The 19,795-nt window shown below is 47.7% G+C and overlaps 1 protein-coding gene and 1 non-coding gene across 4 annotated transcripts in view; one reads left to right on the forward strand and one right to left on the reverse strand.

The window, feature by feature from the left end:
- Positions 1 to 19,795, forward strand: part of LOC149335925 (ATPase family AAA domain-containing protein 2-like) — a 60,445-nt gene that overhangs the window by 15,196 nt on the left and 25,454 nt on the right. For all 3 annotated transcript variants that reach the window (XM_089552463.1, XM_089552464.1, XM_089552465.1), the window contains exons 7-16: positions 1,661 to 1,772; positions 2,225 to 2,441; positions 2,689 to 2,830; positions 6,229 to 6,377; positions 7,210 to 7,458; positions 8,171 to 8,383; positions 9,147 to 9,357; positions 13,399 to 13,519; positions 16,765 to 16,957; positions 18,272 to 18,457. In XM_089552463.1, the coding sequence (XP_089408589.1) occupies positions 1,661 to 1,772; positions 2,225 to 2,441; positions 2,689 to 2,830; positions 6,229 to 6,377; positions 7,210 to 7,458; positions 8,171 to 8,383; positions 9,147 to 9,357; positions 13,399 to 13,519; positions 16,765 to 16,957; positions 18,272 to 18,457 (1,793 nt within the window). The remainder of the gene's footprint in view (positions 1 to 1,660; positions 1,773 to 2,224; positions 2,442 to 2,688; positions 2,831 to 6,228; positions 6,378 to 7,209; positions 7,459 to 8,170; positions 8,384 to 9,146; positions 9,358 to 13,398; positions 13,520 to 16,764; positions 16,958 to 18,271; positions 18,458 to 19,795) is intronic.
- Positions 3,282 to 3,355, reverse strand: TRNAT-GGU (transfer RNA threonine (anticodon GGU)). The gene has a single exon. It is a non-coding gene; the product is annotated as a tRNA-Thr (tRNA).

Genomic DNA, 19,795 nt, shown 5'->3' on the forward strand with positions numbered 1-19,795 from the left:
TCGTTTACCCAGATCGCTTTTGCTAGTGGTCGCTTTCCTGCATGGACAGTTGCGAGAGCAAGCTCTGAAGCTACCGAGCCATTTGCTACTCGGTTTGCTGCCAGTCATGTGGGCCACACGCGAGTGTGCAGTTTTATCGCCTTTTATCTCCATTTGGCACCGACTGCTGGCTTTGCGATTGTATCAGTTTTTTTTGGCCGGTGAAGGGTGCCAGTTAGGGGGTTGTCGTATGGACGGCATATATTGCGCATTGTGACCTTTGTAGTTTTTTTTTCTTTAGGACCTGTTTGTGGAATCTCTACTAATTTCTGTGCCCCTTTTTGAAGCCTTATTTGGAAGGAAAAAAGTGTGCGAGTAATACCCCTGTCACACGGGCAAGTTTAGTGACACTTTCGCGAAGTGCACTTCTCCAGAACGAGTGACACTTTCGGGGCGTGCTGCTACACGGAAAAATAAAGTGTCATTCGGAATTGATGGTGGAGACGATGGCTTTTCAAGTAAGGCACAAAAAATATTACTTTTCGCGCTTCAAAGCTTTAATGTACAGTTAATGTACAGTAGATTCCAAACTGCAAGCAATTTTTTATGATTATCAAGGAGCTTTGTGCAATATTGGCGATTACAAAAAAGGCTTCGCAAGACGAGACAAGCCAGGAGCAGTACTTCACTTTTTGAAGCATCATGGCGACCCACGGCGATAGCGTTTCTGTGCAGCTGACACAATCTGATTGGCAAAAAGTGGTGGCGTCATACATGTGCATTCGAGCGCCTCCTTGGATTGCAAACACTGCACTGTTGCACCGTCACACCGAAACGGTTGCAGATGGTTGCTACGGTCGCCATGCTAGCCGCCATAGCCATACTGCTGTGGCTGCCTAAAAAATTATTGCAGCTGAAAACAAGAATGTCGGAATATGTGCAGTATATATATTTAATGGCAACACAAATAAGTTTACATGAACAAGAGGGCAAAAAAAGTTAGCTGCGTTCAATAAAACGCCATTTTTATTGCCGACGTTGTATTCTAATTTCGAAACGCTACTACCGGGGCTATACACTTCGCCCCTCGGGAAAAGTGAAGTGCGTTCCCCAAACTCACTTCTTGCCGAGTGCGTTCAGCAGCGAGTGTCATTAAAGTTCATCGTGTGACACGATGTGAATGACACTACAGGTGAGTGTCACTCGTTGAAAATGACACTAAACTTGCTCGTCTGACAGGGGTATAAGTACAGTAACCCAGTCCTGTGCCAGTAGCGACCACATTGTCCCTGCAAACTTCCTTACCTCATCCACCCACCCAACCCTCTGTTGCTGTCTTCTACGCTTGTCCTCTCTTGGAATTCACTCTGTTACAGCATCCATTATCTTTCCTTTGCATTACATGCCTTGCTCATGCCCATTTCTTCTTTTTGAAGAAAGAATCCTGCTTTTTTAAAACACCTAACAGGACAAGCTGCTTGTTGATTTTAAATGAGCACCTTCATGTTTTCTTGTTGACGCAGCGCTTTGTTTGGAAAGCGCATAACATTTTCAGATAATTGCATAGGTCCTATGATTGTTATTTCTGGGGGTCCTGTGGTTGTTACTTTTCGGCGTTACTGGTTCATTGTGGGAGGTCTCAGCTCTACATACATTGCTCTTGATATGTTTCCTCGTGCAGCGGAAACAAAGCGTTCCAAGCGGATAACCAGCATCTTCCACACGCCAAAGCATGATCGGGTGAACCGGTCATCCTTCAGGTCCCCAGCCCACCGAAGCCCCATGTACAGAAGGTGAGCATTGCATGCATTAGCAGGAACTGGCAGAGCATTCAGTGTGAAGCACTGGTACAAAGACAACAAGCAGCTTGAAAGAATCTTTGGTTTCAGTTTTTGCTGTTGGAAAATAACCAAGGTGGGGCAAGGTTGGTTTGCTATTTTTGTGTGTTGTATGTGTCCAGTGGGCAGAAGCGCTATCGGTCATGCTTTCATGTGAGTGAACTGACGCCTATGGTAGCTAGCAGATTCATCATAAGTCTTAGCTACATCTTGCTCGCAGTGCAGTGTCAAGAGGTGGTATAGATCAGTCACCTTAGCACTGCGTACTTTACGAGTGGCCCGCTTCGCTGCTTTGTTTGCATTAATGCTCTGATGTGAGCAGTCATCACATTGACCCCTCCCCTATTGTCAGGAGCGAATGTCCAAGCCTTCTTACGAATATCTGTTGCCCGTCTCTCTGGATGCAGGAAACGGCACGCCACACACAACAATTCTTCAACGAGCAGCTCGAGTGATGATGAACTCCGCTTCGAGCGGCGCAAGGCACGCAGCATGGTCCGCGCCCGCAACCGCTGCCTGCCGCTCAACTTCCAGGAGAAGGACCTCTTCGAGGGAGTGCTCCGTGATCGGGCCAAGATCGGCTCCAGCTTGGCTGATGTCGACCCCATGCAGGTTGACAAGGATGTGAGTGCCGTCACTTGGAGCCCCCGTTTTGTAGATATTGGCAATGGCTAGATGTTGTCCTGCGTAGAATGGGCCTTTGGAGACTGTGAGTGGAAGCATAGATATGTGCTGAGTTGAAGATCTAGTTGATGTGTGCAGCATATTCTGGAAGCGTGTGAGGATTTGTAGTGTGTAAGTCAAGCTAGTGTGCTTATGTGCTTAGTTCACTGAAAAATTTATATCTAAGTGCCGCTCTGTTTCTGTGCAGGTGATGTTTGACCGTGTGGGAGGCCTGGATGGACACATCCAGCAGCTGAAGGAGATGATCCTCTTCCCGCTGATCTACCCGGAAGTGTTTGAGCGCTTCAAGATCTCGCCTCCGAGGGGAGTGCTCTTCTACGGACCTCCTGGTAAGTTCCGCTCCGCTTCTGAAGCGGGTCGTTGTTCTCATGGCTCTGCAGTCCACCGGTCTCACATTTTCTGTGTAATTGCGCGCAGCATTATCGCTGGGAAATAAAAAAAAAAGATATTTCATGCTCCACCTTCGAGTTTACGATGTATGCATAGGCAGTGCAGAATTAGCCGTTGCAATGCCAAGCATAGTATACTTGAAATTGAGCCATTTTGTTCATTCGGTTGTCCTGACAGGGCCATAATAATTGCTCGACTACTGTATAATCTCGTGTAAGGGCTGCACCCGTGTGTGTGGGCGGCACCCCCTATTTTTGGCTAGACGATTGAGGGAAAAAAATACGGTTATAACGGAGTAATTACTCATTGGCATCCACCCGAGCGCAGCCATACGGCTACAAAGGAAAGCTATACAGCTTTCTCAGAAACTTCGCAGTTACAGAAAAATTCGTCCTGGTCCGGGGTTCGAACCCGGGACCACCGCTTCACCAGAGCAGTCGCTCTACCAATTGAGCTAACCGGGACGGCAAGCTTATGGTAGGGTGAGAGCGAATTGATCAATAACTCGAAGTGGGAACAAACATTCCCCTAAACATTTGACCAAAATACGGTTATGCGCTTTATTTTTAATTCGCATATGGGCAGCACCGTGAAAAATTACCGCCAAATTCAAAAAAGAAAAAAAAAAGGTGCAGCCCTTACATGAGTTTATACAGTAAATGGGCAAGCCAGTTAAGAACAAAGGTTGAAAAGATGTTTAAACTGCTATACTCTATGGGCCAAAGTGATCATATATAATCAGATGTTGAGTGGCGTGTTGTATTTTGAATGCCACTTCACTGCGCAGGTTCCGACAAAGAAAAGAAGTGCCGAGTCCTGCTCTAATCCACTTGTTTACGTTGAAAGCAGTTCAGTTCAGTTCACCTTTATTTTCAACATTTCAGCATGTTGGCGGACTGTCTGACAAAAAGATGTAAGGACAGCTTGATGAACAGTGTCGACGCAATCCTCATAGTCGTTGTCACTGCCAGTCATGGTGGCGGTCATGACATGCACTGTCATATTCTGCTGGGCACCCTGCAGGCTTCACCATCATTGATGTTGCCGAAGTCCTCGCCCGTACTCTTTAGATGCCACACCACTGTCACTGTGCCAACTTGGCTGCTTGAGCATTCAGATTTGAGAAGGCACACACGTGGATGTGACATGATAGTAAACTGCATGACTACATCACACTGGTGGCTGTATAGCGAGTGCCTGTTCGTGGCCGACACAGGAGGTGAATGCCACCCATTTATGCATGACTGCAATGAATTCTGGGAAGGCGATTTCTTGCATTCACGGCCTGTAAGAGCTAAGGTTGATGCATCACCTCCTTTCGTTCGCTCTTTCGCACTGCTTCTTAAAGGGGCTCGAAACACCTTCCCGAAGAGAGCACGGCAACTCTCTCAGTCACTGCGTTGGGCTATCATGAACACCTGAGCCAAATACAGTCGACGACCGAAAATTCGGAAGCCTGATTTTTCGGACATGCTTGATTATTCTGTCTCTTTCGCGGCACCGCGACATGGCCCATAAAGCCAACGTGTAAGTGTGCTTGAAATTTCGGACGCACCGCAACTGACCACTCGATTTTTCGGACCTCGTTCGCACTCACCGCCAGTACCCAAGCCACCATATAATGTGTACAGTGGAACCTCATTAATTCAAACTGCAGGAGAGATCGAAAACTTGATCAAACAAAACAAAATTCAAGCTTAAAGGGAGCCTCTTGCGACTCTGAAATTCTGCGTGGGTCGGCACATTGCGCTCTCGTGTTTTCGAATTCGTACTGTTCTTGAATGTCTTCCGCCGCACGAACTTGAACCGTAGTCTGAGTTCACGGAGCTCATCTGTGCCGAGTCTTTCGTCCCTAATACGGAACGCGATTACGATCACGGAGGCTGCGCGCACGCTGTGGCCTCCGCGATCGAAGCGCACTTTGGGCGCGGCGCCGTTCGCGGAGGCCACGGCACGCGCACAGGAGCTTCCAAGTACCGTCTATGGATGGCGCCCGAGGCCGTGATCATCATCATCACCAACTTTTTTCTCCGCCGCGATTTTCTGCTATTCACATTGGCATCAGTATCGCCAGCTCCAGCCTTTTGTGGCGTGTTAGCGCGTTCGCCGTAATAGTTGTGATTGTGGCTTTCCCGTGCTGCCGCCGAGCTTCACAGTTTTAGCACGATGGGCCAGCACCTTAAGCTACACGGCTGGGAGTTAGCTCTCGAACACGGTTAGCTTGCGGCGGGCAGGGATTCGACGTGGTCGAGAAGTGCATCCGATGATGGTGCAACCTAAAGGGAAATACAAGCTGCAAAAAGCGCGCTTTCTGAGGCAAGCCGTGCGAGTTTCCCGAACTGGAAGAAGAGCTCCTCCTCTATGGGATGGATTTTCGGAACAACGGCTACGCGTTGACAGCGGACATGCTGCGTGGCTTCTTTTGGGATGAGCGTACACCGCGAGTGACGATTGAACGTAGAATAAATGTCGCTCATTCCCTGGCTGGTGTGTTTTTACTTAAAAAAAATAAAAAATTTTCGCACATCGCGTGTATGGGCTGCACCCCAAAAATTGGCCATCGAATCTAGAAAAAAAAAAAAAAAGTACGGCCCTTATACGCGTTTATATGGTATGTCGTGCGGCGAAATATAGTCATCAGGAGCTTTAGAATGTGTGCAATACAATTGGCCGCTTTCTCTGGCATACTGGTAATAAGTTCGTGATTTTTTTCGGTGAAATTTGATTTTCCGGACTGCCCGATTTTTCGGACGTTTTCGCGGACCTAGGGAGTCCGAAAAATCAGTCGTCGCCTGTAATATGCTTCTGCACGCAGCAGAGAACCCACAATTGCGTGCGAAAGTTGGCGAGCCCGTTCCGGCAACATTTTCTTGCTTGCACCCTCCTCCATCGCACGCCCCTGTGTATACCAGTTCAGAGGTGGCTATTGGTTAGGTTCTTTAGTTGTCAGGCAGCTACCATAGCCGTTGCGAATAAACAGCATAGCTCTGGTGAGTTGGAAAGCGGTGGGGCCGGCCGAGGAGCGCCGACCTTTCAGCATGCAAAAAGTGATCAGAGGAGAAGGAAAGGCGTGCAGACGCTGAAATTCAAATTCTGACTACAGATAACTCTGCTTCTACAAATCTTGCTGGAGGATATATGTGCAGCGGCGTTCTTTAACATCCCACGCATACTGGAACTGATTAGAGCCCTTTTCAGAGCCCCTTTAAAGGGCAGCTCCGGTGGTTTTCTGTCCTATTTGACGGGGTCTAGAAGCAAATTCGATGTAGAGTGGTGCCTGTGGCTCGTTGCTTGTCTGTCACCTGCCAGGAGTGACACCTTTTTATGCACCATGCAGGCACTGGCAAGACCCTGGTGGCCCGGGCGTTGGCGAACGAGTGTGGCCGGGGTGACTCGCGGGTGGCCTTCTTCATGCGCAAGGGCGCCGACTGCCTCAGCAAGTGGGTCGGGGAGTCCGAACGGCAGCTGCGCATGCTGTTTGACCAGGTGAGGGAACATTGGTGGGCGCTGGGATAGAAAATGCAGGGATACAAGGCATACTCGCATCTGCCACCACTGCCCAACCGTGGCCTGAGGGAGGGACTGTAGGCAGTGCTTGCTTGTGCCTTCTAAAGCCAATCTCGTTAGAAATCTGAAGGAATTACTGTCTGTCCCTCTATTTAAATCTTATCTTCAAGCACAGAGTCTGGCATTCTTTATGAAAAAGCTCTTTCTTCGATATGGGCATTGGGCAACAGTGGTGACAAAGCCACCATCACCATCTGTCTGATCCTTGTTCCTGTGCCTTTGTACCAGAGGTGGTGCTCTAAAATCAAGGGTGTTATGTTCGCACTAGTAAGAGAACCCGTGTAGTGCGAGCTTTGCTACTGTGATGTCTGTCATCTGGTGGTGCCAGATTGTTGCAGTCTTTTATTGCTTTACTTGGCTTTTGGTTTTAATGCCTAGGTATTTTGAGAAGCCAGGTTAACACATGTGGAGTGTTGTTCTGAGCCCAGATTCTCAACTCTCTGTGGGATGTGATCAGCTGCTATTCAGCGGTAGTGAAAAGTTCCCTACATCACTGAAGCAAATCCTTCCCCTTCGTGGGCGATACTGCTCATTGGGACGGGCCTTGGCCAGCTGGTTAAATTTGAGACTTTGTACCTAATCTTAGGAGAGTGAGTAATTTATGACCAAAACTCTCGTATCATTTTCATTTCATTACTCACCTATCTTGTGTTGAGCAATCGATGTGCAAAGGTTCTGTGTAAGAGGTGTGCTGGAGATTTGGGTTTCCTCTTGTCATGGAAGTGTCTGGTCCTGCCACCGCATTGTGCAGGCGTACTCCATGCGTCCCTCCATCATCTTCTTTGACGAGATCGACGGCCTGGCCCCCGTGCGGTCGACGCGGCAGGACCAGATCCACAGCTCCATCGTGTCCACCCTGCTGGCCCTGATGGATGGCCTCGACTCCCGGGGCGAGGTGGTCGTCATCGGGGCCACCAACCGCATCGACGCCATCGACCCTGCGCTGCGGCGGCCGGGGCGCTTTGATCGGGAGTTCCACTTCTCGCTGCCCTGCCACAAGGTGAGCGCGCTGCTTGGATGTGCCTTGCGTCTGGTGTCTGCTCTGCCATTGACCGAAAGAAACGGGGTGGAAGATGCAGAAGTATGCAAGCAGTGACAGAATAGGCTTAATGTGGGAACAACTAGTTGGTGGATTGGCAGCACCTACTTTTTTCATATCACTGCAATCATGCACACGCTTGATCATTCTTTAGCTTTGCTGCAACTTCAGTGTTGATGGCTAGCAGCATGATCCTGAAGTCACTCTCTTGCTTGTTTTGTTGTCGTTGTTGTTGCTGCAAACCTCTCTGCTGTAGTCGGTTTACCTTGAAGTCCAGAAGGCAAATTTATAGGCATTAGCGTGGGTCTCCTGGGCTTTATTTAGTTTGTCCATGTGCTGAGCTAGTGGCACTTTCCATTTTGAAGTGTGGCTGTAAACTTGTTGTGAGTCTGCATTGAACATACAGAGGCATGATGGGAACGGTACCCGTTTTATAAAGACGTGTTATGCCAATTTTGCTGTCTTGGATTAGGGAACTCCTTCAGCGGCCTCATACTGAGACGTGAAGCTTGTTACTCTGATCAGCTGTTAGCACTTTGGCTCTGTCAGTGGAAAAAATATCTTGTCACACTCTGAATGTTGTGTTGGGGTTGAGGAAAAGTTCCAAGGGACCAAGCTTTAAAAATTTTTACCTCCTAATTTGTATTACCTGTTTTCTGCTGCTTTATGACAGGCTCGCCTGAGCATCCTGGAGATCCACACCCGTGACTGGTGCCCCCCTCCGGGCCGGGCGTTGCTGTCGGAGCTGGCCGCCCGCTGCACCGGCTACTGTGGGGCCGACCTGAAGGCCCTCTGCTCGGAGGCCGCCCTGGTGGCCCTCAGGCGCAGCTTTCCCCAGATCTACACCACCAAGGAGAAGTTGCAGCTCAACATTGACTCGGTCCAGGTGCGTGGGCACTCCTTGACTGCACGCCGGAGTGCAAAGCCCGAGTTCGAATGCTAATTTGGCACGTCTGTGCACCCTGGGTTCTCGGACTGCATTTCACAGGGCCATGGGGTCTCAAAGATTTCACAAACCCGCTGCGGGGGCTCAGTGGTTATGGTACTCGGCTGCTGACCCAAAAGACGTGGGTTCGATCCCATACACAACGGTCGAATTTTGATGAAGGCGAAATTCTAGAGGCCCGTGCACTGTGCCATGTGTGTGCATGTTAAAGAACCCCAGGAGGTCGAAATTTCCGGAGCCCTTCACTATTGTGTCCCTCATAGCCCGAGTCACTTTGGGATGTTAAACCCACATAAACCTAAACCATCAAAGAGTGCACGATAGGGATCCCTAGGTACCAGAGTTGACTCCTATGCTGCTCTTCCATTTCTTGTGTTGCCACCACAGTCCTAAAGCAAACTTAGGCTGTGTAACTGAATTGTGAGAGCATAGTTCTGGTTGAGTTGACTTTTAGTTTAGTAAACCACACTGTTCCAAAACTATGCCTTGCTTGTGTATTAGGATATCTGGCATAGCATGAAACCTAACTAAACTGCTGAATCTAAACAAAGCTAAACTAAATTTTGCACCTGCCTTGCTCAGAGGAGGTTGCCTTTGGTGCAGTTTGTAGCCTGTAAGAGGAGCAGCAGCAAGCGCTGACTGGGGTACCGTGGCTTTCCAGAAGCGTCTGTAGTGAAAGCATGCGCTCTGCCCCTCCCCGCAGATCCTGCCCGAGGACTACGACCGGGCCATGCGCAAGATCGTGCCGGCCTCCCAGCGCTGTGGGGCGTCCCCAGCGCGGCCCCTGAGCACGACCGTGCGACCGCTGCTGTGCGCGGCTGTGGAGAAGGCCCTGGTGTACCTGCAGGGGGCCTTTGCGACCGGCCTGCACAAGTCGTCGGTCATGGTGCAGCGCCGCACCACCAGCCAGGACGGTTAGTGCACGGGCGCCCCCATCCCGGTGGAGTGCCGGTTAGTGCTCCCAGGGTGCTGCTTTGTTGGCCAGGGCTGTGAGAAAAAATAATCATTTGTCACGGAAGCGAAAGAACTACTAGGTTTGAAGGTGTAATGCTTGGAAGGCAAGGGGTGCGTTTGGTGGTTGCTGCTGAAGTGCCACTATTCGTCACGGTAGTGGCATAGCCGAAAAATGGGTGCAGTGGGTTGGAGGGGGGGGGGGGGGGGTGTTAAGTGTTGTGGCTGCAATTGCAGTCGGTGCTCGAAGTCGCCAGCACCACGGTCGCCATCTGTGCAGTATGTATTCAGTGTTAGGATGTTACCTGCTCTCTGTGTGGTAATGGCAGCCACCGCACTCGCTCCCTGAACATCACCAACACTGTGAACACCAGTTTAGTTAAGGGGACAGGGTAAGCCCCATCTTTCCCATGTATTTTGGGGCATATTGTGGTGCACTTTTCTCAGCAACTACCGTATTTACTCGCGTAATAGGCGCACTCGCATAATAGGCGCACCCCTAGTTAGGGCGCGAAAAATCAATTTTTTTATTTCCGCGCATAATAGGCGCACCCCGAACTTGGCACTGTGATCAATACTGTATTTACACGATTGCAAGCCTACGCCTCGCCACCCCCCGCTTCCCAATCTTTATTTTAACGAAGTTTTTGCTGAACTGACTACTAGTCACTACTAGTGCTGCTGCCGTCGCAGCTGCTGCGGACCCACAGCACGCACAACGACATCGCGTAGAACAGCCGCACACAGTTTTCAGGGATGCTCACTTTAAACGTCTGTTTGGAAAGCTTCATTTCCAGCCGGAAACGTTCCCGACTTAGGCCCGCGAAAACCTCGGCGCTTGGAGTCGCGTACGAAAATTTAGGGACGCCGCATTCGCAACTGCCGCACTTCTCGGCCACGTCGTATTTCCCGACCTGCCGCACGCTTGCCGCGTTCGAGAGCAAACTCCCAGCCGTGTAGCTGTTAAGGTGCTTGCCCGTCGAGCTAAAACATCAACGCTCCGCGGCAAAGCCACAAACCACGATAACTATCGCGCTACCGCAAATCCCGGCACTTGACAGCAACAACAACAAAAAAAAAAAACGAGCTGGAGATGCTGATGGCGATTAGATAGCGAAAGCTCGCGGCGGAGGAAAACGATGATGATGAGCTTGGCCTCGGGCGCCCTCCGTGGGCGGCGTCTGGAAGCTCCTGTGCGCGTGTGTGGCCTCCGCGATCAAGCGCCCGTTGCGCGCAGCCGGAGCCGATCGCGGAGGCCTCGGCGCGTGTATTCCAAAAGTTTCGGTGCGGCCCTTACACGGACTTTTTTTTTTTTAACATTTTCTTCGCGAAAACGGGGTGCGGCCCGTACACGAGTGCGTTTACGCGGTGTGTTCAATTCTGAGAGTCGAAAAATTTTCCGGAAATTTTACCCCGCGTAATAGGCGCACCCCGAACTTTGAGCCGGATTTTCTGGAAAAAAAGTGCGCCTATTATGCGAGTAAATACGGTAATAAAGATAGGAGCAAGATATTTACCTCATTTTGTTCAGAATTTCATCTTCTAGCCGCTGTACCAAAATCATTTTAGTATACAAGAAATAAAGATATTACTGATTTTTTTACTTTCTACACCCTAATGTTGACCAAATTTTGTATATATTTTTATTTTAAAACAATGTTATTTGCACTCTGATAATTTTGGTACAGTAAATTGCCACAAATACATAGTGTATACACAGAAAAAAATTAGCTTTATATCTACTGTCATTTCGAAAACAATGGTACTGACGTAACAAAAAATCTTGTTTTGAGAAAACTGAGTTTAAATTCTATCCCTAGATTTCTACTTAGCCAACTCATTTTGACCAATTTATTCAGTAGGCACTAGCTGCAAAGTCATCATCTAGGCCAGCTTGGTTCTTCTTTTCCTGCCGTTTAGCTTCTTGTGCCTGTTTTGTCACTTGCTGCGTAGCTCGATCAGCAAAGTAAACTCGACGCCGATCGACTTGCTTCAGCCAGCGGACAGTGTTGCTGCCCGGACTTAGTCCGCATGCATCAAGAACATTAGTTCTTGCGATGGCGCCATCGTTCAAGGTCAGAACAGCATCTAATGTAGCAGTCTTCAATGTCTGTTGGCCCGCAAAGACATTTTTTTGAGCACACTCCCATACGACATTGTTGAAGGACTCGTTTGGGTTATGGATGATTGCCACAGAGCTTGGATGGTTGCGAGAGAGCTTTCTCTTGCAGCTAAATTCAGTAATATTTCTAGTTTTTTTAGTTTTTAGTAAAAATGGAGAAAACACATCGCTCGTAAAGGGGGTGTGTCGCTGACCGCTTTGCTTTCAGATAGCTTTTTCAGGTTGGTATACATTGCGCAGAATGAAGTGGGATACATCAAATGATGCAGAAAAGAATGCAATTTCATATTTAGCAAAAAACTAAAAATTTATATTTTTCAGATTTTTTGCTTACCCTGTCCCCTTAAGTCTGGATGTAACGAACCTCTGTGTAGAGATTTCCTCGATATTGCAAAGTTTTGCCATTCCCCAATGCCACCCCCGTTGAAAGTGCGCGTGTTTGAGAACTCCGTGCAATGAAGGTGTTATGGCGGTTGACCTTGATGTAACGGACTCGCTTCGCCGGCTATCTTTTAGCTGCTAGTGGACATAACAAAAAAACATGGGACGAGCGGTGCACGCCTATCCACGTAATTTTGGCACCGATAGCTCTTGTGCATTGGGAGTGGGAAACGGCGGTATGAGTACCTTTCCTGGGCCAATGGTTCAGCATGATAGTGGAACGTTTTTCCTCGTTCATGACTCTGAGTAATGGGAGTTCACTGTGAACATTTCCAAGGTGATTTCACTTCTTTCTTATTTTGGTTTCCATTCTGCATTGTCCTTTCGAGTCTCCACCTGAAAACTGCATGTAACGAAAAATTTCATGACTTTTTTCAATTTCGTTGTATCCAGGTTTAACTGTGCGCGCCTGCAAACAGTGTGTGGTGGAAGCATTCTCGCTGATGAATTAGCGTGTTTCAAGCATTGGGAATGTTCAGGAGACCACATCATCAAAGTTTTACAGCTTCCGTAATTCTTTGTGACTGACCTTGCACAGAAAACTGGAAAGGACAAAAAGGCTTTGTGAATGCACTTCTCATGCTTCAGAATTAAAATTTTGTTCGTTCTTTGATGACGCGAACTTTGGGTGGTACGAATATCTTGGTGATCTTGCAAGATTCCTGTCATTGAGATTTCACTGTACTGCTCTCAGTCTATTTCCTGGCAAGCATAAACATATCGTTGTAAAAGTGGATTTCAGCTGTGTTCTGTTTGAATTAGATTCAGGGTGAGGACAATTTGAGGACTTCGTGCGATTGAAGTTAGATGGTCTGGCATGAACTGTGTCAGCCTGAAGGCGACTTGAGTATTGTTTTTAGCCTAGTGATCTGTGGCTTTTATGGGCACAGTTATGTCATTGGACTTCTAGAGTCGCACTTCATACGAAAGCACCTCGTTGTGGTAAAAAGCCGCCTATGCGACGTCTCATATCACACTGGGTCGAGGCATGAAATAAAAGAAAACAGAATTGGCTACGAGGAGGATTCGAACCCACGGCGGTGCGAACAGATCAACTTTGCTGACTGCTGCATTAGACCACTATGCAGTCACTGCAGCCTACCATCCCGGGTGTTAAACTGCCGGTCTGTCATGTTGTGCTTTGGATGTCATGATCTTCATCATTTTCCATCCGTGCATATGTGAATCCAAAAATAGCACACTGGTACTTGTGTGTGCAAATCAAAATTTGAACACATTGCCGCTTTATTGACAAAAAAAGAAAAGTGCTTAGAAGCGCCATCTTGCAAGCATGCAGCAAATCACATGAAACGGCAGGAGATTTGAACCTGCAAATTATCATTTGTGTGAATTATTACTCTATGCTCTGTGCTATCGCATTGTCGGGCGTAGTCAGTGATCAAGTGTCCCCCTGAATTTTTGATTTCCCATGATTTCCCAGGCAATCATTCTGACGACAGCAGTGTGTTCTCTGATGAAGAAGCCATGAACGGAATTGGCAGCTCTACAGTTGATCTCACGGAGCAAGCCGCAAGCAACCAAAGCCTCATTCCAAGCATAAGGTAGGACCATGCTTTCTTTGTTTTATTTTATTCCTCTCTCACTCATTCACGTGATGGAAGGCTTGCGTTTGGCCTTGCTTGAGGAGGGAAGTGCAAGCCAGTTGTATTGATTTGAACATTGGAGGGTCCGACAGCTACACTCAATCTCGCAAGCTGTTTGCAGCACTGTCAATGGTAGAGCTCTCTCGTCCAATGAGGGCTGCAGAAGCACAGCAAATAGTCCCTCGAATATCTGAGCAGTCTCAGATATTTAAAACGTAGTTTGGACTGACATTTTTAAAGTATGGAGTACATCTCAATCAGTCGTGAGATTAATAGACAAAGCCTGCACGGGCACGGCACTCCGGAGGCCTGTTGCGATGTGGTGACATGTAGTCTTTCGGCAGTATGGCGTCGCCCAAGCCAGTTGTGTTGCCCCGTGTTTCGGTTTCGTGGCAAATGCAAATAAGACATTTAGGGGGGGACGAGGGTCTTAAAACTGACCTTTTTATTTGTGGCTCAAATCTCATGAAATCTTGCACACAGATGCGTTTTTCTCTTCTGATTCCAAAAATGTAGTCATAATTGAGCTGGTGGTCTTAGACCAAAAGTTATCTTAAATTCTAGAGTCTAATTAGGTAATTTCTTAGGCAGCTTTAATTAACTTTCTCATTGCATTTTGTTGTTTTTAATTACATGTGTTGATAGCCAGAGAATTCCCATACCCGATGACATTCTTGCTTTATTTGTTTAGGCCACGTATAAATAGCAATTTACAATTAGCTTAACGAGTTGCAGTCTCAAATACTGCGACCTTTTATTCTCGACATAGTATACAGTGGAACCTCGATTATACGTCCCCCGGTCATGCGACGACCCGCATTTTACGACGAATTTGTGCGGTCCCGGCAAAACCCCCATAGAGACAATGCATTAAAAACCTCGGTTATACGACGCAAATTTTAGAAGGACCCCGTTTCATACGACGGCTGGCTCGTACCGTCCGTCAAAAAAGGTCGTCAGCAAACGCAGGCCGGGATGTACCGTATTTTCGCGATTCTAAGCACCCCCCCCTATTCTCGTAAAAAAATTTCTGAAAAAAAAACTTTGCATGCGAATCTAAGCACCCCCGTTTTTGCGCGGAAAAGAGCGTTGCCGAGGCCGCCAAGTGCACTTGCTCTCTTTTTCGAGGAGCCTGTGCAGTCAGAGTCCGCAGGAGGCGCGGCCTGCGCGTTGTTGTTGCGACTGAGAGAAGGATGAAAAGGAAAGTGCACGGGCCCGCCTACTGGCTCGAGCCAAGCCACCACCGCTGCCAAGTGCAGATAGAAGAGAGTTAAAAGATCAGAGGAAAGATAAAGAGAAAAGATAAGACGCCCCTCGCAGCAACAGATGCCTCTGCCGGAGCGGACGCTGATGAAAAAACAGATAAGCGGGCGAGGCCGCGCTCGCCGAAGGGAGGACAGCTGCGGCCACGGCGCTTTTTGTAATGGAAGTAATGGATGCCATGTGCCCCGACGATAAAACTTCCCACGAAGAGGAAGTGGACAACGATGCAGAGGTTTGCGCTCCCATTCCTAGTTACGCGGACGTGTTGCAGAGCGTCGACAACATCCGGCGCTTCGCTTGCGCGCACGACGACGTTGGCGCGACCTACTGCCGGACGAGGCAGCCCTTGAAAGAAAGTTTATGCGCCGAGGTTGGGCAAAGGCGGAAAAAAAAAATTACCGATTTTTTTTAAACGGTAATAAAGATTTTTTTGCAAATCTGTTCAAACAAATGCTGGGTTTTGTCTCTTTAAATCTGATTGGCGTACTTGCCGCGGGCTTGAAGCCGGTCAACAGTTTTCGGCGCAAGGCCGAGCGCCACTGGCTGCATTCTTTGATTTTCGATTATACGACACCCGGATTATATGACGGTTTCGCGCGGTCCCCTGAACGTCGTATAATCGAGGTTCCACTGTATCAGGATGACATGCCTTTAGAGTAAAACAAAGAATGTCACCGGTTATGGGAACTCTCTGGTTATCAATTCATGTAAATAAAAGCAACAAAATGCAATGAGAAAGTTCATTAAAACTGTGTAAGAAATTGCCTAATTACATTCCAGACTTTGTAAGATTTAAGACCACCAGCTCAATTATGATTTCATATTTGTAATCAAAAGAGAAAAACGCATATGTGTGCAAAATTTCATAATATTCTAGCCATAAATAAAAAAGTTAGTTTTAAGACCCTTGTCCCCCCTTGAGCTCCAGGACGTGTACCCTCTGGTTTGGCGAGGCATCGTGCAAGTGATTGCTGACAGGTGGAAGAGCTCTGTGGATCATGTTCTCAAACAGGAAGATGTGATGAGAAAACTGGACCACATCATCGACGACGTTGTTGACCACGGTCCTGCTGTTGTAACCAACCTGGAGGACGCAACAGTCAGCAGTGCTGATCTGAGTTGTGATGGGGACGATGCATGACATCAAGCTATGCTATGAGGGTAAAATTGTCATCCTGTCTGTCATAGAAGTTGAATTATAGGATTTTGAAATTGTCACTTCAGAAACAGAAATACAAATTTTTCTGCCTGTTTGTGAAGTGGCAACTTCAGACCCTCTAACCCAACTTCTGTGATAAGCAGGATACCCTTATTGCATAGCATGATGTGAAGAGAGGCCAATGGTGTGCATTTTAACAAGTTCCCTGCAGCAAAGTTCCTTGAAAGTTCTAGGCAAAAAGTTACATAACATATTTATAAGTGCACGAGGACTTGCTTTGCATAAACTTACATTGCATATTTGGAATCAGCGCATGAGATACATATTCCTTGATGTTTATGCAGCTTCATTAATGAAAATTTTTTCTCTAAGACCCACTTCCCCCTTGAAAGGTGGATGGGGAGTGTTGCACCGCATGCAAGTTGCACATGAAGCTTACGATTTCTGCTTATTTTCTTTGTTTTGAAACTGTGTCACGAAAAGGGTCAGCTGAAATATGCTGCGTGTTCATGACCTTATTCTGGTCACTGTAAATGCCTACAAAAATTAACCGTTGCTGTTTTGCATTGGAAAAGTAATGAACTGGCTTTCTTGAGGCCTGGGTATATCATTTAGGTGCAAAGACATTTGTTTTTAAATGAAATCATGAAAGGTTAAGTGGTTTGAGCTGCGTGTTCCATCCCTTACTGGCCTGGTTGTTGTGCTGTTGCATTTTCCGGTGCTGGTGGGACTATTTCCTCTCGGTCACCGGTCTCTTCTTGTACGTGGACTGCCCGTGCAGATCTCGTTTTGCGGCCGGCCGTGTGAGCAGCCACCGGCCACGCCTTCTCATCTGCGGCCGTCCGGGCCTGGGCCAGACGACGCACGTGGCGCCGGCCGTGCTGCACCTGCTCGAGCACCTTCCCCTGCACCGACTGGACCTGCCCGCTCTGCACTCGGTCACGGCCCGGGCACCCGAGGAGGCCTGCGCACAGGTGAGTACGCCCTGGTGTACTCCACTTCATCATCCAAATGGCCTGCTGTATCTGTAGAGGTGTATCTGAAAGCAAGGCATCTTGCCAACTGTTGCACTGGGTTTCTTGTTTTAGGACAAGGCATGGCAACACCCATTTCAGACAAAGGGGGTCGTTGGTTCAGTGTGACAGTGATGGTGGAAGTTAGCACAAGCGTTGCCTTTTCCCTTGCATCTCTGCATTGCCATTGCGCTATGTGTGCCAAAACAAGGGATCCTGTGAGTGAAAATATTCACCGCCCTGCCGTGGTGGCTCAGTGGTTACGGCGCTCGGCTGCTGACCCGAAAGACGCGGGTTCGATCCCGGCCGCGGTGGCTGAATTTCTTGAAGGCGAAATTCTAGAGGCCCGTGTGCTGTGCGATGTCAGTGCACGTTAAAGAACCCCAGGTGGTCGAAATTTCCGGAGCCCTTCACTACGGCGTCTCTCATAGCCTCAGTCGCTTTGGAACGTTAAACCCCAACAAACCAAACCAAACCAAAATATTCACCGTAGAAAGTTATTGTGATGAGGACCACTTTCGTTCTACCCTTCGATTAGTGTGTGATGTTAGTGTGTGGATTGTGTGCGTTCAGTGGTGTACCAGATTCCTTTCACTTGCCAAAAGGTGTGTATCGGAGAAAATGGGCATTGCTTGAATATCCGCCTAAAAGAACATGAAAAAGCGTCGTCAGATGTACTTAAACATTGCGCTCAGTGCGAAGATCAAAAGAATTGTAAGGCGTTATGTGAGAAGGCACTGTACCGGCACCACAACCAGCGTACCAGAGAGATTATGAAAGCATTTTTCATAAAGCAAAGAATAGGCGCGTGCATCAGCCAACCCTCTATCACATTATATGGTGCGGAGATACGGTTCTTGGACAACACCTGATGTGCCATGGTCATAGAAAAGGGTGCCCTGCACAATTTTTTTTTGCGTTTTTGAGTTTGTTCCATGTGTTGATTGCGTCATGTGATTGTTGACTTTGCCTTTTTTTTTTCGGTTGATTTTATATGTGTTTTTCTTCTGATAGAATTTTATTTGCGAGACAGCGCTTGTGTTGTGCACCTATCCTTCTTCCGTCGTCTCTCTTCGTACTGTATTTTTCTTTTAAAATGAATGTAACCCAACTAGACCAACTTTCCATCCTACCATGTTAAAAACGAACCCCAGGTGGTCGAAATTTCCGGAGCCCTTCACTACGCCGTCTCTCATGGCCCGAGTCGCTTTGGGACTCATTTGCTCCTCTAGCAAACTGTTCTGTTGGTGACAGGTGGTCGTGTCGTGTGTGTAGGTGCTGCAGGAGGCACAGCGGGTGCTGCCGGGTGTCCTGTACCTGCCACACGTGTGCCAGTGGTGGGACACGTTGGGCGATGCCATCAGGGCCACCTTCCTGACCCTCCTGGGCGACCTTGAGCCGCTCATGCCCGTCCTGTGGCTGGCCACGGCTGACGTGCCATTCGACCAGCTGCCATTCCAGGTGTGTTGCTGTCATGGTCCAGGAACCCTTTGGTTCCTTTTCAGGTTCCCAGAGCACCCAAGTCCATGCATCCCCCTCCTCGCCTTACCTTTACCCATTTGCTCTCATGTGAGACTGTGTCGCTCCACAGTGAGCAACTCATTACTAATTGAATTTGGTCACTTGGAAGCCTGAAACAGGGGGGTTCCTCAAAAGCTGATGCGGTTCTGTGAGACTTTGAAAACTGCTGGTCAAGAGCGTTGGTTCCTGTATAGGTGGTTGTGGACTTTGGGGTTTCTTAAGGACTTTTTAGCATTTATGAGGCTCATGCTGTGCAGAAAAGAGTACAAGGGTTGTTGATAAATTTAAGGGGGGACACTGGTCTTGAAAAGAAAATTTTTATTAATTTAGTCATAGTTATGAAATTTTCAGGGCACACGTATTTTTGTGCGCTGATTCTAGATATGTCATTTAATTTCATGTAAAACAATTCCTTGAGCACTTATGCACTTTTTATGCTAGTATTTTGCGGAGAGTTTTGAAGAAAATTTGCTGCAGGAAACTCGTTGAAATGTATGCCATTGGGTTCTCTCAACACCAAAGAGTACAATAAGGGTGAAATTATCATCCTGGCTCTCATAGAACTTGAGTTATAGGGGACTGAAGCTGCCACTTCAGAAACAGGAATACACACTTTCCTTCTCATTTCTGAAGCGACAACTTCAAAACTCTATGACTTAAGTTCTATGATAGGCAAGAAGACAATTTCACCCTTATTGTATTCCTTGGTGTCAAGAGAACCCAATGGCATACATTTCAGCGAGTTTCCTGCAGCAAATTTTCTTCAAAACTCTCCGCAAAATACTAGCATAAAGAGTGCATATGTGCTCAAGGAATTGTTTTACATGAAATTAAATGACATATTTAGAATCAGCACACAAAAATACATATTCCCTGAAGATTTTGTAACTGACTTCATTAATAAAAATTTTTTTTTTCAGGACCAGTGTCCCCCCTTAATCCATTAGGTGAGATCAAGTTAGCAAAAGGAACTACAGCCACCGACCTATTTTACGGGCTCGGCGGGACCCAAAAAATGGTCTGAATAATCGAACAGTCCGAAAAATCCATGAACTTAGAAAAGTAAACTTTTCTGCAAAAAACCGGCTTTCAAAATCGCAAAAAACGCCGCTTCCCATGTTCTGCCTGCAAGCGATAATATTAGACTGAGTCGTAGCTGTGCTCTCCTCATGCCCGCAGCCCATCACATCATGATACCAGATAGTGCGACGCGGCCGCAGTCATGCCACGAATGAATGCACTCGCTGTGCGAATCAAGAACAGTCAGTTTGCATGGGG

The sequence above is a fragment of the Amblyomma mixtum genome, chromosome 7 (genome assembly GCF_055824585.1).
Source record: "Amblyomma mixtum isolate Tamu chromosome 7, ASM5582458v1, whole genome shotgun sequence".
Taxonomy (NCBI): Eukaryota; Metazoa; Arthropoda; class Arachnida; order Ixodida; family Ixodidae; genus Amblyomma; species Amblyomma mixtum.